The sequence below is a fragment of the Anguilla rostrata genome, chromosome 7 (genome assembly GCF_018555375.3).
Source record: "Anguilla rostrata isolate EN2019 chromosome 7, ASM1855537v3, whole genome shotgun sequence".
NCBI classification, from domain to species: Eukaryota; Metazoa; Chordata; class Actinopteri; order Anguilliformes; family Anguillidae; genus Anguilla; species Anguilla rostrata.
Window position 1 is genome coordinate 6,558,601 of NC_057939.1, and position 22,596 is coordinate 6,581,196.

The window sequence follows — 22,596 nt, forward strand, 5'->3', positions numbered from 1 at the left end:
GACATGTCACCAAAACTAGTTTATTTGAAGGGCTTGGAGACGTACAGGAGCTCCACCCCTGCAATATACACTGGTGGGTCTTAATCACATCCTTTAAAAATATCCCCATTATTTTTACTCATGAAATAAAATTTACATATGATTGTAATTATATGAATAGTTTTTTCCCCCCGTTATTTAATATTGGGGTTGGGGGGGGGGGGGGGCAGTAAAAGTCCTACACTACACATATACATGTATATTATACGTTTTCCAGCACCACCAACTGCCAGCACAAGTCCAAACACAGGAGATATGAGACACATCAGTTTTCAGACACCGATTTTAAATAATTAAGAACAGTGGCACCCAATCATGTGCCATGGAGAGGCAAGAGTATGCAGATTTTCCATTCCAACCAATCACTAATCACAATCACAGCTGCTGATATCACCAATTAACAGACCTTCAGCCAGAGATCAGCCGGTGAAGCGATTGGTTGGACTGAAAAGCTGCATACTCTCAACCTTCCACATGATTGGGCTACCACCGATTAGCAGAAAACGGGAAATAAACGCTCCCTGCTCTCCTCACAACACAGAGCTGGGGCTTACAGCTGATACACAGCAGCTGGGAAGAGACTGGAGATCAGCGGAGGAGACGCAGTGGAGGAGACGCAGCAGAGGAGACGCAGCAGAGGAGACGCAGCAGAGGAGACGCAGCGGAGGAGTGAGGTCACCGCTGTATAATGGAACCCCTGAGGGACTGGTCGCTGGCTGACCGAGGATCAGCGATCAGCACAAGCGGTGATGAGATCAGCGTCATGACATCACAACTCGCTCGTGACGCGTTTCCCCATTAGTTTAGACCTGGAGTTACTGCAGGGTTTTTAGACTATGAGGGGGGAGGGGGTAGGAGGGGGAGGCGCGGGGGGGGGGGGATCAGCGATGCTGGATCAGCGGTCGCCGGAGATGGACGGGGAGGGGGAGGGGGTAGGAGGGGGAGGCGCGCGGGGGGGGTGGGGCGGATGCTGGATCAGCGGTCGCCGGAGATGGACGGGGCGGTGTAGGTCTTGAAGCGCTCGTGGGCTTTTTGTTTGGTGAGCAGGGTCAGCTCCATGGTGTCGATGGCCTCCTCGAGCGCGTCCCGCTTGTGGATCTCCACCGTGTAGTCGTTGGCCTTCGGGACAAAGGGCAGAGAGGACGTCAGAGCGCGTCTTCGAGCGAAGAGCAGAGGCGTTCGCCGCCGTCATCATCATCATCATCATCGGTCTCTGAGAAACTCACCAGCTGCAGCGAGGCCAGCATGTATCGGCACACCTCGTGGCTCTCCTTCCCCCGGACGATGGAGGCGAAGCTCCGCCTCTCCATGACGTCACCGAACGCGTCCATGATCTTGTTCCCGTAGTCGTGGATGTCGAAGGCCAGCCTTTCCTCCTGAGGGCAACGGCGTGGAGGAGATGTGAAAATTCACTTTCATTCACTGCTACTAGTGGGACCAGGCGACAACAACGTAGAGCTGTGGGCTCAATGTCCAGACAAATTATAACCAAGGCAATGAAAATGCCCCCCCCCCGAATTTTTCTGCTTGGTGCAGAACAGTTGGGCTGGAGTCCCGGGATGGGAGACATACTCACCCCAGAAACTGGGATAAGGCCTAACCACCATGTCTAAACACCATTTCCTTTATGAATATGTACGAGCAGGCCACCCACTCTTGGATAGATTAACTTTTTAACACATTAAGTGTTGAAGTAGCCTTCCTGTGTGCAAGACCAAACATTAACATTAAACTGGCGGGTAAAATCACCCCACTGCTCGCGGATGAAGGTGTGTTTTTAAACGCGTCGCCGTGGCGGCGCTGGCGGTTACGGCACCTGCGCGGTGAGCTGGGGGCCCATCTTCTCCTCCCAGTCCTTCATGCGCCGCGACAGCACCGTCTCCTGCGCGTACTTCTGCGAGTTCACCAGGAACAGCTCCTGAAAGGAAGAGAACCGCCGCGGCCGGCGGCCGTCAGCAGGAGGCGCTCCAGCGAGACTGTCTCACCGCGCCGCGGCGCTACGCTACGCTACGGAATCTCGGTGACGGCACTGGGGCGGCACGTACCACGCTCTTCTTCACCAGGTCCTCGTAGGACATCCTCTCGGTCTGCGATGCTGAAAGAACGCACGTACGCAACACCGTTAAAATCAAGAAAAAAAAACTCCTCAACGTCAAGAAAACACCAAGCCAAATCAATTTATATAAATAATTACGTATCACTTGGCTTACACCCGGAATAACAGTCGAGATCCTGCCCACATATGTAGCGCGAGACACGCCCACTCATGAATAATTAAAGGGAAGCGTGTGGTTGTACTGTAGAATAAGGTCCTAGCCACGCCGGCTAGGGCTGATCACCTGTGATGACCAGGTCCTGGTCGTCCGGGAGCTGCGCCGGGGCCTCGTCCGCCACGTTCTCCTGGTCCGAGAACTCGTCCCCTCCGCCGTCGGGGTCCTGGAAGTCGTCGGGCTCCTCGCCCTCCCTCTCCACTTCGGGACCCCCCAGGTCCCAGTTCCTCCGCTCCGGGACGTCGCTGGACAGGACGCCCTGAGAGTGCCGCGTGCACACACCAAGATTCCGTGAGAAACGGAAGCGCTTTGCGCTTCCACGGCAGGCCGCAGTGCTTTTATCGCCACGGCGATACAATGTGGCGAACGTTACGAGCACTCCAGGCACTAGCAGAAGGACTCCCAAATGACGTAGCATCTAGTTTCTTTTATATCCATTTAAGAGCAGTGTACAGATCTACACGCAGGCATTTTGCCCCCTTATGGCGAGTATGCTGTTGCTGTACAGTACTCACGGGTCTGGTCACTCGCATCGAACTTACCACTAGTGTTTCTTTGCACCTTGCCTGAACTAATGACTGTTGTAGCGCTCTGAAGGCGCCAATCCGTAGTATGCCCCCCCACCCTAGCTCGCCGCTGGATCTTCTTCTGACACTTCTGCTTCTCTCTGACGTTGTTCCAGTACAGAGCCTCCAGATCTGAGGGCACACGCCCATCGAAGGGGGCGCCCGGGAAGTGGGGAGGGAGCAGAGCACGTCAGTAAAAACCACGTCCAGAGCAAGGGACGAACGGCAAGCCGCGCTCAGCATTGGGACAGGGAATGCGTCTCAAATAAATCATCACAAATGATTTAATTATTTTAATTTACTATAGGTAATTACAGCATGAAACAAGCCAGGGCCTGGGTAATAAGAATTCACCATCCAAAGGAAGCCCTTAGTTACCTGCGAAAGTGGGTCCCTTCCTGGCCTTCCGGCTGGGCCTCTCAGACACTGCAGACAGAAGGACTCCAGTCAGGCTATTTCTGCTCGAGTTCATGGCGCTTTTTAAAGAAACCGACACAAAGACGCCTCCCAGAGGAAACGATTAATAATTCAACGCACACAAATCGCCTCAAGGAAGGTAAAGGAGGTTGACTGTTGAGTAACAAGAGTGACTAAATAAAGACGGGACCGAACACCGAACTGTCCGAACCCGAACCTTAATTCAGCTGCATCGCTCTCAAAAGCAGGCGCTGGAACAGCACAGACCTCTGGGGACACACAGCACAGTCTGTGTACTCACAGCACAGTCCTCTCCGGGTCCCTCAGTACTCACAGATCCCGGTGAACCAGTCCATGAAGTCCTGAAGTTTAACGGTGCCTCTCCTCTTCCTCTTGTTGCCCGTCACTTCCTGTACGCTCGGAGGGATGGTGAAGTGCTTCCCTGTCGGAACCACACAGAACGCGCTCCGTATCACACAGGCTGCACCCTTACAAGCACTGGCCGTCAGCTCAAAGGGCCCAATGCAGAGCTCGGTTTGGCCTGTTACTCTTAGACAGGGCCGTATTAATTCATAGGGATGGTAGCCAGACAACCCATCTGAAGTTATCAAGAACGAACAAGTCTGACGACTTATCGCGCCTGTGCCGGTCCTCTAAGAATAAGACTTAATGGTAATAAATGAGGTGAAACGTGCTGTGCCTCTCACCGGTCTTGAGCGGCTTGTCCTCCGAAGTGGAGAAGGGATTGTGGCACCTCCAGGGGTCCGGGATGTCCTATTCGGCCAATCGGTGACACGCGAGCCAAAGGCCGCGGTGGAAGAGAAGATCACAAGTTGTGGAGGGAGACGAACATGGCGGCATCGACCGACGCAGAAAACAACCAGAGCAAACCCCTCAGCACCGCTACGCTGCAGCAGGTTATTATATACCCAGTGAGGGGCTGAAACTACGGTGCTGTCCTTATGGGATTAGTGACGGTACCTTCTTCTCCTCAGATTCAGGCTGCACAGCGGGCCTCTCCCTCAGCATCCGCCTCTCACTGGGAGCCTGAACGGAGAAGGAGAGGCTCATTACACGCAGACACACACCTGCGCACGCATGCACGCACACACGCTCATGCACGGATGCACACACACACATGCACGGAAGCACGCATGCAACACACACAGACTCCCTCACACACGTACACACACACAGACACAGACACACACACGCCCGCATGCACACACACACACACCTAATTCAGGCAGGGTGATATACCGCAACGATAATTACCACCTTCCATAACAACCATCGCCACCCTGTGGTGTTTTGCCTTTATTTTCGTATTTTCCCACCTTAATTATACCTGGTGCGATAGTAAACATGCAAACCTCAGGGGCAGAGTGAAATACTACCGGGAAAAACATCACCAGTTATCTATCGGGTGCTGTCAAGACAGCCAATCAGCAGCAAGGCCTTGCAGCTCCTATGCGATTGACAAAAAACAAATGGCATGATCACATGGTGATGATGTACGACCTTGGCTGTTGCCAATTGATTGGCTGTCTTATCAACACCCAATAGATAACAGTGGTGATGTTTTTCCCCAGAAGCATTTGACTCAGTTGGGATGTTCACAAGCGCATCAGGTGTAATTAAAGAATCACACCACAAGGTGGCGATGAACATTATTATATTTGATCATTCTCATTGTGGTAAAGTCCAGCCCAACCTCTGATATTGAAAAGACATGCCTCACAAGCCTCACAGGCCACCGTAGCCTCGCCTCTCTTCTGCAGCGGGAAGGGGGAAACGGGGCGTACCTGGTGCCTGCAGACGTGCTCGTCAGTCAAGGGGTCCACGTCCATGCCCTCGTCCCCCTCCAGTGGCGGGAAGGCCTCAAAAGCGTCCCCATCGCCAGCGTCCCCCGCCATCGCACTCCGCCCTTCTGGACACAGAGCACAAGCGGACCGCTCAACAGGAAACCTCCAGCACCGTACGGTCAGGTCTACCAAAATCACACTCCGCAAAGGACCGTGTTTCACTGCCGGTGGCACCGAAGGCCATTCCATACTCTCATCAGCAGTCAAAGATCTGGTCCACGGACAGGGGAGGGCAAAGCAGCCGCACTAACCCAGATTGTCATAACTCGACATAAGGCTCTACAGGGCTCCCGTTCCAGAAAATGTGTGTGCTAACTGGATAAACAATTTGGGAGCATGTGTACCAATGTGGATGCATTAATGTGCTCCTAAATTTTTTAACTTAGGAGGAGCGCGTGTGTTCCTTGAAAAGAAATGTTAGCGTAGAGCCCTGCTGCGTTTAATTCACTCTGTCGCGCAGCAAACGAAGGAATAAATGAACAAATTAATTCCTTACCGGGAGCTTCGGACAGGTTGAGCAGTGGCAGCGGGGCATTCTGGGGATTGGAGTCTTCATGATTGACACTGGGGCCTTCGACCAACGCTGAAGACAGAGACAGAGACAGTAACAGACGTGTGTTCCCGGTCACTGCAGAGAGGCTGGGCTCAGCACGCGGAATGCAGGAGAGCTGCAGACGCCGGGGGGAGCTCATCTTTACCAGAGATATTCTGCATGTACGTGCGGACGTCCATCACAAACTGCGACGGAGTAGAAGTCAGCTCCAGGCGGATGATGCCGTTGGCGTGGGGGGTGAAGTTATTCATCCGGAAATCCCTGCAGCTTGCCAGGACCTCTCCTTTATGGCTGCGCGCACACACACACACACACACACACACAAATCCTTATCATTCAACAAAAGTTTCCCAACAAGCTAAAACCAAAAACAATCATTTTACTACACGTGAAATCCCTAGGATATACCACTGATGTTCCCATAAGTCTGTGCATGCTTCCGATTGTGGATTTTGAACATCAGTCATAGAATCAGTTATTGCCATCTCAGCACAGAAGTGCTGTTCAGAAGAAGTTTGGCTCCACCTGAGAACATACTTGGTCTAGAAAGCAGGTCCCTCACCAGTGGGTGACCTCAATTTAGAAAGAGATTTCCATTTCAAAAGGAGTGTTTTTTTCCCTCCTTTTATTCACTCTTTTACCTGTGTAGGGGGTTCTTCTTCTTCTCCTCCTCTTCCACAGGAATCAGAGGCTCTGGAGTGAGGGGTACAATCTCCAAACCCTGAGGAGAACAAACAGGACCGGGGAGAGCCCCACAGATTACACACAACACAGCAGACACTTGGGGTCACATTGTCATTTACTGCCATCGCGCTGCACTGCAGTCAGTGATAACACCAAGTCCCAGAGCAAAATCAGGCATCATACAATGCAAGTAATTTCCAGCTTAAAACACTTGATTGTTTCACTGAAGTTTTAGGGATGTTAACATTTCCAAAAAAAAAAAAACAATATATACAACAATATTTTACATAAATGCGTAACATAAATGCACCCGTTCTGCGGGACATATTTTTGCAAACAATGCAGAACGCAGCAGTCAACACTGAAGTTGCCAGCACACACTCTGGAAGGCGACTGAGGGGAGAGGCGGAGCCTCACCTTGGCGTCATCGTGTCTCAGCTCTACGTTTGAGGCGTTCCCAGTGAAGTCGTCCAGCGTGAGAAACTACGGGCAGAAGAGAGAGAGAAAGGGTGTCTTAAGTATGACCGTTAAACGGCAGGAAGAGCATCGCTCGCCCAACCCCACCCAACGCGTGCGGCGACTCAAAGGGAGGAGGGGTTTTCTGGCTGCGACTCCCCAGCCTGTGTGGGACAGCCTGACAGGTCACGTAGCAGAGGCAGAAACTCTGGGGCTTGATACGGTGTTAGATACCGTCTAGTCTGTAGGTAATCAGTTTTACCCGCTTTCGTCATTGTGTTATGTTATATCCTTACCCCCACTTCATCTTTTTTGCCGCGAAAGGTGGCATCCTTGTCCCGGCCGTCTTCTTCAATTGACGTTGGCTGTTTGTCGCGCCTGTTAAAACAGTTTCACAGACGCCGTTTCACGAACGCAAGCATGCAGTTGCGGCATTTCAGTCGTCCTCGGTATTCTCCCTATTGCAGCTTCAATACAAAACCACTTTTACTCGCGACTGATCTTCTCAGAAAATACAACAACAACGCTGCCACGGCAATTAATAGATTCTCCATGTCGTGAAAATCCACAGTATTCTTTGAAAGATGCGTCATCAGTTGACTTTACCAGATATGAAGGTGGGGGGAAGATTACCCATTAATACCTTTCCAGGAAGAATTTTTACTTAATTCTTCTTTTAAATGAGTTGATTCAAGATAACAAAAACATACTAAACATGGAAAAACAATCAGAACATGGAAAGAAACAAACTGTTTAAGTGTCATCTTACTTTTTGTTGGAAATGAAGTCCAGAGCTTGGTAGACCAATGAATACAGGTACTCCACCTGCCCCAAACAATAAAGTAAATAAAGAAATTGATCATAAAATCATAAGACTACTACATTAACGAGGGTTTCTTTCAGTCAGGAATGTTGTTGGAACATGTGTTGGCATAAAAAACACACATGCAGTGTGGCTAATTAACTAAGCCAGGTCAATATGTGGAATATTCGAGCCATTATAAACTACAAGCGCAGTGTGCCAATTGAACAGAACTTTGCGGAAAAAAAATTTGGACAGTGCCTCTATAAATTTCTCTATCTAGCAAATTATTTCAATGTTGGAGCAACAAAGCACGCACATTTATTCAGATGCGCATTCACCACATGGAGTAAGTTACAGGTCTGTGAGCTCACATATGGCTAAATTTAATAAGCAGAAACACCACATCTTTACTACAAAAAACCTGCTTGGTGGCGATATCAAATTACTTAATCGACTCTCACCTTCTTGCTGTAGATACATGCTGAGCCTTGGATGAGCAGTGCAGCCTCTGCAAAATTCATTGTGGTTTTTCCTCCATCAAATGATATACAGATCTGGTCCAGCTGCAACACAAAAGGTAACAAAAGACAATGCAAAAAAATTCGGCTACTTTACTAGATGTAATGTCTGCATAGCTCATTGTAGGTTGTAAATAAGGGGGGGAAACACTATCTCCTCTAATCCAGGTACCTCGTCCAGGTACTCCCCAAGCTCCGAGGCTACGTCAACCTCCCAGTTTTTGGTAAGGTCCCGAATTGGTTGCAGCAGGTGAGTGAAACGAGTTTCGGCGGCATCCATGGCGATTCTTTCAAAACTGCTGTGGAAGCAAATATTAGCTAAGTTAAATGGCTGGGTGTTCCCGTATATGTTAGTACCCTATAGCAATAAATCAAATAAATTAACTAGCTAGCTAACAAGTTATATGTTTTTGTTTTGGGTTAGTTTGCCAACTAAGAAATTGCTTTCTGTCTAGCAGAGTTAGACTAAACCGACTTTAAAAGTATTGTTTGAAAGGTAGTTCGCTAACCAGTTTTAATAAACTGACAAATTACCTTAGAAAGGTGGTTAGTCTAGCTAGCTAACTACGGATACCTGGCGCTAGCATCCTTGGCTAAAACTAAGGTTGTTGTTTTTATTATGGCGCTAGCTGAACCGGTTAGCTCGATATTACTGAGTAAGCACCAAAGTAGCCAGTAATAATTTCCGTATAGTTACACAGTGCAAAAAGCAGTTATATACTAACATTTACTAAATTGGCTCGATGTGAAAACATTAAACTCGCCAGAGTATATCGTTGAATGCTAGAAGAAGAGGCTTGTTAAATTAGCTAGCGGCTAGCTAATTCTGTAATCCTTCTAAATGAGCGCTGGCTACCTTGATGACAGAATTGGTTGTGATAAAATTAAAGCATCTTACCTTCACAGGAACTCTGAGTTTAAATGCATTTGGTGATTGTAAATCTGATATTTTAGCTTTTGATCAAGTAAACTTCATGAAGCACATCATTCAAAAGAACCGCGTACATGCCATTTTTTTGTTTTTCCCGCGTGCGTAACGTACGGGTTGACGTAAATGTGACGTTTAACGCAACGCTGACTGCGAGGATAGCCAAAGAAGAACAGAGAAACAAAACAGTTTTAATCGAAGTCAGTGTAGAATGGTATCCGAAGGTTGTAACCAGATTGTATTCTTCTACTAAACCTAACGCGCATGCATTGTCATTCAGTTAAATAATCATTTTGTTTATGCTATTTTTGTTACACACAGAGATGAAGTATCTCCTCTCCCCAGATATATAAAGCAAAAGCAGTATTACAAAAAATATACCTTGCAAAAATGAACGTGACTTCTATTAAGATTAAAGTGTTTTTAGTCTGTGTGGCAGTGTAGCATTGAATTACCACCAGGTCTAAGAGTATTGAGAGGTAATGTGCCTGATTCCCAGCTGACGTATTGCTACTGTATGCTTGTCAAATGCACTAAACCAGAATTGCTTCAATAAATCATAATTAGCACAGTACAGCCATTGGATTATAATTAAACCAACACGAATATAATCATTTGTAATTACATTGGTGATATGGCTTTAAAAACGTGGCAACCCTGCAAGGAAACAAAAATTAAAAAAGCAGAATCATCAGGGGGGAAAAGCCTTCTTAGGTGTCTCAATTCTGTGTTAATAAGGTCGCTGGGGATCGCGTCTAGTGTGTCTCGAAATGTCCAATTTCGCCTGATAATGTTAACGTTGCTTCCGATTAATTGTTTTTTGTTCCAATGTGACACTGTCTATATATTAATGTAACTCCATTCATTTTTCTGTTTATTACCGTTACGTATCAATTGTGAAAACTTTTGTCAGCTTGCCATCTGCGAGTTTATAAGATGCTGAATAGTGTACAGCTTGTTCCGAGGCTAGATGGTCGTATGATATATTGGCATAGGATAGCGCCATACAAGTGGAACAGGCAGCCTACATCCCAAAGATCTCCCAACACGACTTCGCATAATGTACACCCTACACGGGGGATAGGGCCAGCGAGGCGCAGATAACTGTCGGGTCGATTCATAAAATGTTTTTCTTCCACCGGACACGGCAGGTGTGAATGCACGTTGCATCCATGTTTTCATCGCTGGCTGAGGTTTTGAAACAGTGGCACATATTCCACTACCGTGATGTCCGTGCACTTGTTCGAAATGCAACTCGGAATCAGTTGACTGCAAATATCAGTGTAAGGGTAGGGCGTGACCCGGAAATTTCATTAAGATCCTGACAGAGTGATATTATGATCGTTGTTTCCTTTATTTTAGCGGTTACCTGCCGTACATTAGTTTCTCGAGGAAATACAATTTGCCGTGCCCGAAGCCCCGAGTTCACCTGTGTTGCCTTTTAATTTTAAGGACGTATATTTTCACAGAATACATATTGGGGGGAAATGTTGTAGTGTTCATTAAAATAATAACAGAAATTGTTTATTTTGTTTACTTTCGATTAACTAATAATCACGTTCACAAATGTGTAGCCAAATACTTTGGGAAATACTTACGATACCGCTCGATAGTAGCAAACCGTTTGACCGCACGATACAACAAGCATTAAGGAATATGTGAAACCACCTTAAGAAACATTATTTTGTTTGTCACGTGGTATGATTCATGGAAAGTTCCTGGAAATCGGCCTTTCGTATGTATCAACTGTTTGTTCTGGACGGAGCCAAGTCGTTTCAAAACGCATATACACGAGCGAGCCAATTGGAACAGACTGTACCTGCATCGTGTAAAAAGACTCTGGCATTGTCGCTGCTTTCTAAAGATACATACAGCCTGCAGTTAACATTTTATTGTAACATTTAGGACGGTACATATCATCGTGGATATTTGGCTTCCTGTATATTTGGCTCAGTGAAATCCTGGAAATCGATCTCTAAATATATGGGGGTTAGCTTAAAGGAGCAGGACTTTGTAAGCTAATTAGCTTGCTAGCTATCCTAGACATGTCGTTTTACAAGTTTATAGGTGGCATGTAACTTGTATAGCTGTATCAACACACGCGTTCTACCCTATATTGTTATAATAGTTAATTTGGCTACTTCTATAACTAACGAGCGCTTGGCTACACCGTCCAAGAAGGTGGCAATGCGGTTGTCATGTTCGTGTTCTATACTAAGCTTTAACTACGGGCAATGGCTGTTTGATTCGATTGCGTTCATTTCCGATCCCAGCATGGTTCGAAGTCAGCGCCTATAATCTGACGTTAATATGAATTATTTCAGTTATTTTAAATAGATTTTTTAATATTACACTAAGTTCTCTCAGGTAAGTAACCTTAACCTGTTGCCACTCATTTATAAGCTTGTGTTCACCGTGAAGTTCTTTTTTTTATTTTTTATAAATGTTTGTCAACTTGTTATCCGTTTATAAATGGCTGACAATGTGTAGCCCAGAGGTGCCCAATCTTATCCGAAAAGGTAACTTATGGTATGGGTGCAGGTTTTTGTTTTAGCCCAACACTAAGACCACGGGTGTTAAATAATTGAATCGAGTGTTTCGATAGTACTGGGCTAAAGCAAGAACCTGCACCCACACCGGCCCCCTTCGAATAAGATTGGACAGCTCTAGTGTAGCCCAATAAAAGGTTTGGATTTCGCAGATGTCAGCTAGCTAAATAGAGCTACCCTTTTCGTTATTGAATTGAATTACACGATTTTAATTGATCTTATCTGTATTTTATAGCGCAACTGGTGAACTTTCAGTTGGCTATCAATGGCTAGTTGAGTAAAATCAACAAGATGATCATAGTCTGATAATAGTAGCCTACTTTCCTGCGCTGCAAAAGTTTCAGCTTCGTTCAATGCGCCGTTTCGACTGTTTTCACGTAGACTATACCGACCTGCGTTGTGTATATAGCTAACAACTCGTTCGTAATTCTTGTTCTGTGATGCTATAGTGTCAAGGTTTAATGGCTACAGTAGTCTGTTGGTGACAGCTACTGCCGTAACCGAATAAATGCATTCGAACGTTAGTTTACGGATAGCTTTACAGGTTCATGAAGTCAACGCTGAACATTAAAATTAAGCATTGCTTTGTTTCAGGTGGAAAAGCGCTCACGCGTTCTTCGGTAAAATTGTGGTGAACATACAAATTCTTTAATTGCTACTGGAGTTGTGCTGTTTTTGCGCACGCCTCGACAAAAACCGCACCCCTCTTTGAATGTATACCTGCCTGCTCCTGGGACTTCTCAAATGACCTGCCATTCCTCCGACTCCGCTGAAACGATCGAGAACGAGAGGGGATCAGAGACCGAATCTGGAGTGGTAGATTCCGATCATAACAGAATCGCTGCCGCGGTGAGGGATCTGAAAAAGACAGGTACGGCTCAAAAGAAGGCCTCTTTTAGGGGGATGTGATTGACCAGTGTGTGCCCTCGAGGTCACCACCGCCCGAGAAAACGGATGTTTGTGAAGTTACGTCGCTTCGCTTGATATCCTGCGTCAGTCGCATGTTTCATATCCTGGGCTATATAAAATAGAGGAATTATGCACTCTTGTCCGGTTCTTTGGACTGCAGTTCATCATATCTACATTGTAAGCATTCCCTGTCCATTTCAAATTTACTTAAGCTACTGTCAATGTAAGACGGCAACATACTTTCTTAGACTCACTTTGAGCAGGGTAATTGTATTTAGGCTACCCATGGGCATTTACATGGCATGCAGATCATATTGGTAAAGATTGTTTTTTGGAAAATAACTGAATGGAAATGTGACGCTAGAGCAGGGTACCTGGGCAATTTTTGAGCATCCCTTTGCTGGTCCATTTTTTGAACCAGTATTGCAATCGTACCAGATTCACTTCCAAATTGTCCAAGATTACTGGGGAGGTTGAAATTAAAATGAAATGAAATGCGTGTGGTGAGAACACCCCAAAAACCAGCAGACCAGCCGTCCAGGACAGGAGTTTGACACCTGTGACTTAAAGGCTGCCCAACGCTTTTCCTGGAGATCTACCATCCTATAGGTGTTCATTTCATTTGTCCTAATTTGGCACACCTGATTCTGCTAATTAGCAAGTTAAGATCTCTATCTGTTGCATGATGTGTACTTTGCTATGGTTGGATTGAAACCCTACATGACAGTGGATCTGCAGGAACAGGGTTTGGCAGCCCTACTCCATCCTCTGATTGAGAAATAGATTTTTAGGAGAATTGTGATGGGTTTTTTCTTTTTCTTTTTTTTTTCCTCTTCCATTTATTTTTATTTTTGTGGTTTGTTCTAGAAAGTTACCTGTAACTGTGTTTTTCTTCTAAGCGAAGTATGAACCAACTCTGAAGAGTACAGGTGAGCCATGGATGGAGCTGTAGAGCTAAGACCTTCAAGTGCACTGTGCTTGCTGACAATGGCAGAGATGAGAATGAAAGGGCACACTTTTTAGGCTAAGATGCTAGTAGAGATTCTCGCGGTGCCAGCTCACTCAACTGAGGTCCGTTTGCGTGTCTCTGATTGGGCAGGTTGGTACTGGGGCCGCCTGACGGCCAATGAAGCCAAGCGGATCCTCCAGAACACGCCCGAGGGCACGTTCCTGTTGCGGGACAGCTCCCAACGGGACTACCTCTTCACCATCTCGGCCGTCACCTCCGCGGGCCCCACCAACCTGCGCATCGAGTACCGAGACGGCCAGTTCAAGCTGGACTCGGTGCTGCTGATGAACCCGCAGCTGAAGCGTTTCGACAGCGTGGTGCACCTGGTGGAACACTACGTCCTCCTGTCCCGGACCTTGGGCAGGGGCGCCGCCGCCGCCGCCAAGCCCTCCCCGTCCCCGTCCCCGGCCCCGCCCCCCTCCTCGTCCCCGGCCCCGCCCAACGGCGCCGTGCGGCTGCTCATGACCACGCCCGTCTACGCGGCCGTGCCCTCCCTGCAGCACCTCTGCCGCGTGTCCATCAACAGGGCCAGCGCGCGGGTGCGAGACCTGCCCCTGCCCGGCAGGCTCCGGGACTACCTGACGGATTACGCGTACCACGTGTGACGGGTGCGTGAAGGTCGCGAGGCGCGGTCCTCCCCCCCCCCAGACCCAAGGGACCGTAGTTGCATGACAGACTGCCTCCCCCGTTGGGTATGCCTGTGTGTGCACTGTGTTCCACACAAGATGAGTGGGGGGGAAAAAGCCCTGTCATTTTTCCTGTTTTATTTCCATTTTAAATGGTAATTCTATTCGGGTCAATGTTTTTCCAGGCAGGTTTGAAAGTGGATTTATGAAATTAACCATGAGCAATATTCAGAGCCCCTCTTCCCCCTGGCTGATCTTGCTTGACAGACTTTATTGAAAGAATCCAGTAGTAGAAAAGGTGTGGCGTAGCAGTAAACTCCTGTCCAGCACTGTTCTGATAAAAGGTCATGACTTTTGCACCCCCCCCCCGCCCCACACACACACACTCTTTGTCCCCTGCTACTGTCAAGCACAACAGATCTGGCATTTATTGTGAATTATTTTAGCTTTTGGTAAATATTGGGCCTTATGGTGTTAGCACTGATTCACAGAGCATAGGGAGTAACTTGGCTGGTTGATTATCTTGCCCATTTTTTAAAACCGTTATATCCAATGCAATACTCTGAATGCTATACACATGTATAGACATGAAATTCTACACACTGCAGCTCTGTTTTAGATGAGCTACATTTGAGTTCTTGCTCTGATCCTCTCTAAATGACCAAATTCTATGCTGTGCATAAAATATCCACCGGGTGGCACCATAGCCTTAATTTACGGGTCATTGCATAATATTTGGCTTTCTAAAAAGACATGAATTAATGGTTAAGTTTAAAAAATATATATCTCTGTGGATGTTGTATGTATTTATTCAAAGATCTTTGGGTCTTTTTTTAAAAAAGAATGTTTTTTTTTTATAAGCCAAATTATAATTATTACTCCCACTTCTCTGAAAGTAATTCCATCCATGTTGTAGCATTGAGGATTTTTTAAATGTTTGCTGTCTCTAGACTGTTTTGCTTCACATGGCTAACTGTCATGCCAGGGCAGGTGCAAATGACTGCAGCACAGTTATGCCAGTTATCCTGAAGATGGATGCAGCCTGTGATCCCACCAACTGCCAAAAAAAAAAAATAATAATAATGGGTGAGAAATGTCAAATGTTATAACTGGTATCATATTTCTCTCTGGGGGGTTTTTTTTTTGTTGTTTTTTTTTCCCCCTGGTGATTGGTGTTTAATTGTTAGTTTCATCTCTTGACAGATATGGATCCTTGATATGAAAATCACTTGACTGGATCCCTTTTTTAATTGACAGAAACTTTATTCGGTGCAGCAGGCAAACGAATAAGTTACATTATTATAGCATAAAGGCAGAATACACTGCAAACAATATTACCTGTGTTTTTCTCAATGTATCTGGCAGTAAAATATTAACTGGTATAATATATATTCAGTCTATGAAATTAGCTGACATATACCCCATACCTATACATCATTGAATTTGGCATTTTAAAAATTTGTCACAAAATCCTTATGCAAATTAAGTTCTTTACTCCCAACTTCAAACACAGAATTCCCACAACCCTACAGCAATGTTCCTTAAGTTCTTCTGGGCAATTGGTTCCTTATCGTCTTCTGTTTAACTTCTGCTTCTCCTTAATTTTCCTACTTACTGCATAATCTATAATGATCCAGCCCATCACACCATTTAAATAATTACATGAAAATATAAAACCAAAAATTTTCCTAAAAGATACAAATAAAAACTTTTCGCTGCCATATTTGTTCTATGTGGTATAGATGACCAAAAGTGCCTTAATTAAAAATAATATGTGACTATGATATGTGAAAATGAATATATGCAAGAAAGCTCTAAATTAATATACACAAAAATTGATAGATAAAATCTGACATAAATGGGCATTTCTGCATTTATTTGCCTATTTCCCCATATTCCTTTATCATTAATATATGCATACATTTCCGTATTTATTTCTTGATTAATTCATTTCTGCACAGTGTCGTCATTACCACAGAGATGAGAGCCATCCATCACAAAGCAAAGGTCTGGGTCACAGGCAGTGGCAAGGCCAATGCGTGGTTTAATACAGGGTGTGGCATTTCCATGGCAACTGACCTGGTCGAATTTCTTTTCTGATGTCACAATCCAGTGGCTCTGTCTGTGTTCGTTCTGTTGTTCACACGGCAATGGTAAATCCACGCAGCACCTGACACCAGCGCATATGATAGTTAGCACAGCAGATTCAAACTAAAAATAACAAATAGACCCACAAATACAAGCACACACACACACACGCAATTTTTCCAACACTTTGCGAAGGCAGAATAACAGCAACTGTAATAAGATAAATTGTATGTGTCGTTGACATGGCTAGTTAAAAAGATATAACGATTGCATATGTTAAATGTAAGACCCAACCTCATAGGCTCATACAGTAAGTCTGTCATTTGACTTTTAACACTGCGGTCCTTCTGTTTTCCAGGCAAAAGTGGGAAAATCAAATCCTCTGTGAAAATGGTTCATCCATCTTTTGTTTTCTAGAGAGTGCATCACTGCCGCATATTCACAATACTCACCAGCAAAAATCAAAATGATGCTACAGATGATCAATGCAATCAAGAACGACCTCTTATGTGGCCCTTTTACTTCAAATGGATGATTTCCCAAATATATCTGAAACAGACATAACAGATACAAATGTACCTTAAAGTGTTCTAAACATTTCATTGCTAAATCAATGGCAATTTACTGTGAGTGAAAGATTTAAAAGAAAAATATTAAAATATGTGACAAGGGTCAAAGTTTCTGTAAAAACAATTCCTGCAAAAAAAAACAAAAAACTATGACTTACCTTCACCGACTCAATCTTGGCATCACGCTTGTTGTGAATTTCACAGTCAATGGAATCCACCCCTGAAGAATTGCCTGGTATAATTTTAACCAGCTTACATTTGTGTTCTACATCACCCTCCAGCGCATATATATTCAGGTCCTCCCTGGATATTTTCAGTTTGTCCACTTTTTTCTGGAACATAGAAAAAGGGTAAGAGAACCTTACTGATTAAAAGGAGAACATCATTAAGAGGCAGTAAAACATATTTGAGTTAAGCTATATCCAATACACAAACCTGCTTCACTTCAAAGTAAATTTGTATTAAAATGAATGGTAGGATTCTTTTTAATAAGCCTGCCTTACATAGGCCTCCATTCAATCAGTATTTGTCCTTCACTTGACTCACAAGTGATCAGTGAACATTACAGTTTTTCTCCACAAACTCAGTCTGTTTTAGTGATTGCTGAATTCACCTAACTTGTGTAAATGATTAATTGTCAAAGTAAAGGACAAAACCTGACTGGATCCTGACGTTAAACTGAACATGTTTAAACCGAATAAATGGTGTTTTACCTCAATAGTGATGCGCAAATCATCTCCGGATGGTGATGTAGTGAAGCTGATGAACTCTGGATCTGGGTGGTAGGTGAGGGTCGCACATGCAATCGTTTCATTTGCAACCTTCAGTCTGACGGTGACATCTCTTCTCGTTCCAGTTCCAACAGAAGGAGTGTAATACTGGAGATTCTGAAAAGATACAAATTTCAAGCACCAGCAAACAGTGCTCAGAATGATAGGTCATCGTGGCAAAGATGCGGCAGGTGCTTTGGCTCTGTTTTACTGTTGTATGGTTGTGGTGGGACGTCAGATGGATACATTAAGGCCAATCCTGGGAGACACTAAAGAGTGAGATGGCAGTGTTTACGTGATTTAAAACCCGTTTTAATAAAATTTTCATTTCAAAAATGTACTTCGAAGGAATGTGGAGAGCTAGGGAAAAGCTGTGAAAATGCAGACAGAAACCAAATCTCAGCTCACACTGGACTAGACTGGCATGTTATCATCACTGAAAATGACTAACCATGAGAGCCAAAACTCGTGTGCATTCATAATGTAGAAATGTATTTCACTGAATGAGGATATGATCTTTTTTTATCATTTCTGACTAATGTTATTATGAGAAGTACTGTGAAGACTGACGATGAGGCTGGATGGGGAACTGGATATGTAAATCTTGTCAAAGGGGTGTGTAAAAGAATGACGATATAAGTGGAAGACTGTGTGAGAAGCAGGCTGTAATGGGGTGACGATGATGAGAGGTCCTCACCGAAGAGCTGAAATTAAAACCAAGCGTCCGTGGGGGGTCCAAATGCTCTATCCCGTCCACAAACTGCAGGTTTGTGCCCAGGACACTGACTGCTCTCCCCCCACTATCGAATGCAAAAAGAAAAATGAAAGAAAAACAACCAATCACAAGAGGGGAACCCAGAAAAGCTTATTCTTCCTGTCCCATGAGTTTCTCTCTTTTCTGGCTGCAGATGTAACAGATTCCCTCGAGCGACTCAGTAGTGAACATGGAAGGCAGGAGTAGGCGTGAAAGCAAAGGTAATTTTCATGGTTTGGATTCAATTGGTTTTTCATTTTCAACTTCACCACATTGGTAAGCAGCATTAAAGCAACACTTAAGGCCCTGTTTCTCAGCAGAGTTTCATTTCACAGGCTGGCTCTCTGTATGGAAAAACATAATAGAAGGCGTACCTTGTTGACAAATCCTATTCCAGGTGTGTGAATAAAATAAAAAAATTAATGCCCACAGTGGTTAATTCAACCTCTGAACTGGGGGGGGGGGTCTCACCTGGCCCAGCTCGAGTCCGGCGACAGCCCAGTGCAGGACGGTAGGGATCTGTAGGTGATCTCGGCCGACCCATAACACCTCCCGTCCGGGAGTTCTACGCAAACAGTCATTCGGCCCTTGTTCCCACCCGGAACGTGCAGCGTCAGCCTGTCACTGGAGCGGCTGTGGAATGGAACCCTGTGCGTAGAACACACATGGGTTAGGCCCGCCCACTTTTTACTCACACCAATAGAAAGAGAGTATAAAGAACTGGTCAGATTAGAGGTCACTGCCAAAGAAAGAGAGCCAGGCGATCATATTCTCCAAAGGGACTGGAGCATCACATCATGCGTCTTCCACGCGTCAGGTAAAGTAATGAAAACCATCTCAAGCTGATTACCATGACAACTAACATGTAAGCTTTCCAGTGAATATACAGGTTCTGATTCTTCAGGACACTACAGAAAATACAAGAAAAGACTTGTGTCACTCACTCCATCTGATTGCAGCCCATGTCTCCACGGATACGTATCTTTGTCACATGATCAAGGTTTTTTCCTGTGATGGTTGCATTGTTTTTTCCATAGAAGGATATTTCACTTGGTGTTATTGAGTACATTTCTGGTTCCTAGAAAGGATAGAGAAAGACACCTATGATTAAGCATAAAATTACATCTCTCATCCTCATAAAACCATGTGATCTCCTTGCCTCGTCTATAAGACGGTTTCAACGGTAACAACATAAACAAACGTTACTGCGCATGTGCGTTGTTCTGGCCCTAACTTGACTTCCGGCAGACTTCCGCAAACAATCAATAACAACAGAGTCCCTCCAGACTATTTCTGATAACAAGCAAAGTAAATAACAAGTAAATTACGTTAGCTAGCTAGTTAAAACTATGTCTAGTCCGTATTATTTGGGGTTACCAGTCGAAGAAAAGAACCGTTACTTGGCCAAACTGAAATGCGATAATGTTACATTACCAGAAAATCAAGTGACAGATAACTGTTCACAGTATTGCACCTTGCTGAGCATCATACATTCCTTACATAATCCATAACTGTTCTGGGTTACATGCACATTCATTCCTGTATAAAAAGTGCACTCTTTCTATGATGTTGCTTAAAAACGATGATTAGAAGCACAAACTGGGGCTAGTGGGCAGCATGTGTAGCCAATGCAATTACTGTAGGTTATTTATTTAACCTAGATGTTTTATGGGAAAACATCGTGGCTCTTATAGTTTGGGTCATCTTGCTAGGTTACCACAACAAAAATGATCAGGCAATGTAACGCTGTCAAGTCATTGGAAACAGGTATCATATTCGTTAGTAAAAAACGTAGCTAAAGCGTATGAACTACTAGCATTGAGCTAACGTTACTGTGCATAATTTATAAAATGGTAGCTACGTTTAGCTAGCTAGCTAGTTGGCTAGCTAACTAGAATGAATTAATTAAGCTACAATCAATTTAGTTAGCTAATTCATAACTATTTCAGGCGTGTTACTGGTCAGCTTAGTTATCGCTTATTATGAGTTTGTTACCTGAAACAAAGTGCTAGAGTGAGAGCACCTATTCGACCACCTTCGTTCGACAGACAGGAAAGCGTAAACTGATTCGCAACTATATATGAAATAGGCGAAATATCGGTAACAACCTGTACCTAGTTATGTAGGAAAAATATCCTTGTTATCCTCCTGTGGTTATTTTTTCAGTACTTTCACGTTTTTTTGTGTGCCAGCAAATAAGTCAGACGTGGTCCAGCGCTAGCATTTGGTTGCTAAGGGGACGTGTATCGACCACCCCATATAAATGAATGGAAATTTGCTAGTATCCTGTCTTGCATATTGGAGGTTAATATGAGAAAGGGTGGTCTCTCATCAGCACGTCTAGGAATCCGTACATATTCTCTGTTGTAACCTAAGTCGCAGGACGCAAAATAGCCGTTAGGAAAGCAGTTTGAAATTATGAAGCAAAGTCTGCGCCATTGACTTTAATGGGTCGCGATGACATAATTCATTGTCTTAAGTTGATATAGTAAACAAGGCTGTATTAGTATTACTAAATGTGTATGTATGAAGTTGATTTTTTAAAATACAGTTTATTATGTGTATTTTTACAGGACTTACATTTTAATAGGTAACGATGTCCAGTTATTTCTCAAAAATACGAAGTAACAACGGGCAAGCACCAGCTATGATAATCGCAGGGATTCATCAATTCGTTTCACAATTTCCTAGTGAGGTTACAAAGTTAAATTATGTATTTTTACTAATTTTCGAAATATAGTTTGTTCCTGAGGTCAGGTTGCACCCCACAGCACAACAACCTGAGCCCAACATCAGTCTGTTCATCAGTTTAACTTTCACTCCATTTGTAATCGGTGCCATATTAGCCAGTAAACACAAACCCAATAATAAACAAACACAGACCGGAAGTTAACTTAGGGCCAAGCGCACAACCTTGGCAACGCGCGTGCCACTGATGAAACCGTCTATAGGAAATGTGCAAAGCACATTCTAAACAGAAACTAAGCTTTATTTAAAAGAACCTTTCAAGATCGATTTGAAAAGAAAGTCTGGAATGAAGTAATTATGTTGCAGTTGTCTTTCTAGTGTTGACATTCCCAGAAATATAAATTGTAATGGTTAGGCATAATGGCTAAAATCTAATTAAACTGTGAGTAAATACAACTATTAAAAGGCAACATCCGCACAATGCACTTGATCATATCCTGATTACACACCCCCATGTCCAAAATGTATGCAAAACAAATGCTCCATTCATAATTGCAATCCACACCCTTGCTATATATAGTGAAAGTATTAGGCCACCTGTGGTTTTTAAAAAACCTTAGCAAGAGAATAGTTCAGTTAATATATGTGCATTTATTGAATAAGAAAACAAAGTATAAACATTTGTTTTCAAGTTCCACCTAAAATAACAAAAAGATGAGTTTTACTTATTTTTATCTTACACATGAATTTCCTCAAAATAGCCTCCTTTGGCTTCAATTACAATTTAACAAATTACAGGAAGTCTATCCAATCATTTTACAAATGGGGGATAGGAGGGAGGTGGGGGATAGTTAAATTGACTGAAATCTTGTCTACATTAAGGTAGCCTAATACCATTGGCATGTAGTGTAAGTAAAATTGACACTAAAGCTGCAAGAAATATGGCAAAGAAGTCGTTAGGCTTAGATACGCTTTGGCTTGTATAGTCTGTTTCAAATTAATGATGGTCACATAATACACCATGATTACCACTTACGATCAGGAAGAAAACTGTTTCAAATGCATCTTCACAGACGAAAATGGCTCAGAGAAACAACAACAGAACAAATGGCACGGAAATTTTTTTTAGAGAACTAAAGTTCTTCTTTAAGCGCAGTGTTCTACATGGGTATCCTTCCAAATGCTTTGTGGCTTTAACAGGAAGGGCCAATTCTCTGTTTCACTTCCTGTGGAGTCCGTGTTTAGTACATCAAAACTCAGCTCAAAACAGGGTGAAAATACACAATGCAGTTCAACTTACAGAGATATTCAGTCCAGAAGGATAGTTCTGACATGTACCCTGCAGGAAGAAATATCACATTTAAAAATATATAACAAAGCAAAGATAATATGTGCTAGGTGATGCAGTGGCTCACTCTAGGGGTGAGAGCATTTTCATAATCTGAAAATCAACATGCATGATGTTGCCTAATAACAGAAAAATATACAATATATAGACACAAGACAATGTTGAAACAGCTTGAGTTAATGATG

The 22,596-nt window shown here is 44.1% G+C and overlaps 3 protein-coding genes across 7 annotated transcripts in view; 1 reads left to right on the forward strand and 2 right to left on the reverse strand.

Moving 5' to 3' along the window:
* On the reverse strand, positions 1-12,510 carry ncaph2 (non-SMC condensin II complex, subunit H2). 3 transcript variants are annotated; one of them, XM_064342527.1, is made up of 20 exons: positions 12,371-12,510; positions 8,346-8,472; positions 8,117-8,218; positions 7,620-7,675; positions 7,147-7,228; positions 6,812-6,877; positions 6,352-6,431; positions 5,856-6,001; positions 5,654-5,740; positions 5,098-5,222; positions 4,274-4,339; positions 4,000-4,066; positions 3,627-3,734; positions 3,254-3,301; positions 2,938-3,007; positions 2,379-2,569; positions 2,085-2,134; positions 1,856-1,957; positions 1,266-1,415; positions 1-1,158 (listed from the first exon to the last, which is right to left on the reverse strand). In XM_064342527.1, exons 2-20 carry the CDS (start codon positions 8,451-8,453, stop codon positions 1,015-1,017), a joined length of 1,848 nt encoding a protein of 615 aa, XP_064198597.1. In that variant the 5' UTR covers positions 8,454-8,472; positions 12,371-12,510; the 3' UTR covers positions 1-1,014. The 3 variants fall into 3 exon arrangements, with proteins under 3 accessions (XP_064198597.1, XP_064198595.1, XP_064198596.1); XM_064342525.1 differs by lacking the exon at positions 12,371-12,510 and adding an exon at positions 9,072-9,230; XM_064342526.1 differs by lacking the exon at positions 12,371-12,510 and adding an exon at positions 9,072-9,227 and having other exon boundaries at positions 8,346-8,469.
* On the forward strand, positions 12,387-15,295 carry LOC135258869 (suppressor of cytokine signaling 2-like). Its single transcript, XM_064342529.1, has 2 exons — positions 12,387-12,521; positions 13,659-15,295. The coding sequence occupies exons 1-2, from the start codon at positions 12,395-12,397 to the stop codon at positions 14,171-14,173; spliced, it is 642 nt and encodes a 213-aa protein (XP_064198599.1). The 5' UTR covers positions 12,387-12,394; the 3' UTR covers positions 14,174-15,295.
* Positions 14,986-22,596, reverse strand: part of LOC135258867 (plexin-C1-like) — a 14,068-nt gene continuing 6,457 nt past the window's right edge. Inside the window, exons 9-17 of one of the 3 annotated variants that reach the window (XM_064342522.1) lie at positions 22,364-22,402; positions 19,320-19,453; positions 18,847-19,023; positions 18,319-18,421; positions 17,565-17,738; positions 17,010-17,183; positions 16,735-16,831; positions 16,274-16,364; positions 14,986-15,251 (exon numbers count right to left, since the gene is read on the reverse strand). In XM_064342522.1, coding sequence (XP_064198592.1) covers positions 16,297-16,364; positions 16,735-16,831; positions 17,010-17,183; positions 17,565-17,738; positions 18,319-18,421; positions 18,847-19,023; positions 19,320-19,453; positions 22,364-22,402 — 966 coding nt within the window. In that variant the 3' untranslated portion in view covers positions 14,986-15,251; positions 16,274-16,296. Of the gene's footprint in view, positions 15,252-15,495; positions 16,365-16,734; positions 16,832-17,009; positions 17,184-17,564; positions 17,739-18,318; positions 18,422-18,846; positions 19,024-19,319; positions 19,454-22,363; positions 22,403-22,596 lie in introns of those variants that run through there. The other 2 variants (XM_064342524.1, XM_064342523.1) reach the window with 2 other exon arrangements.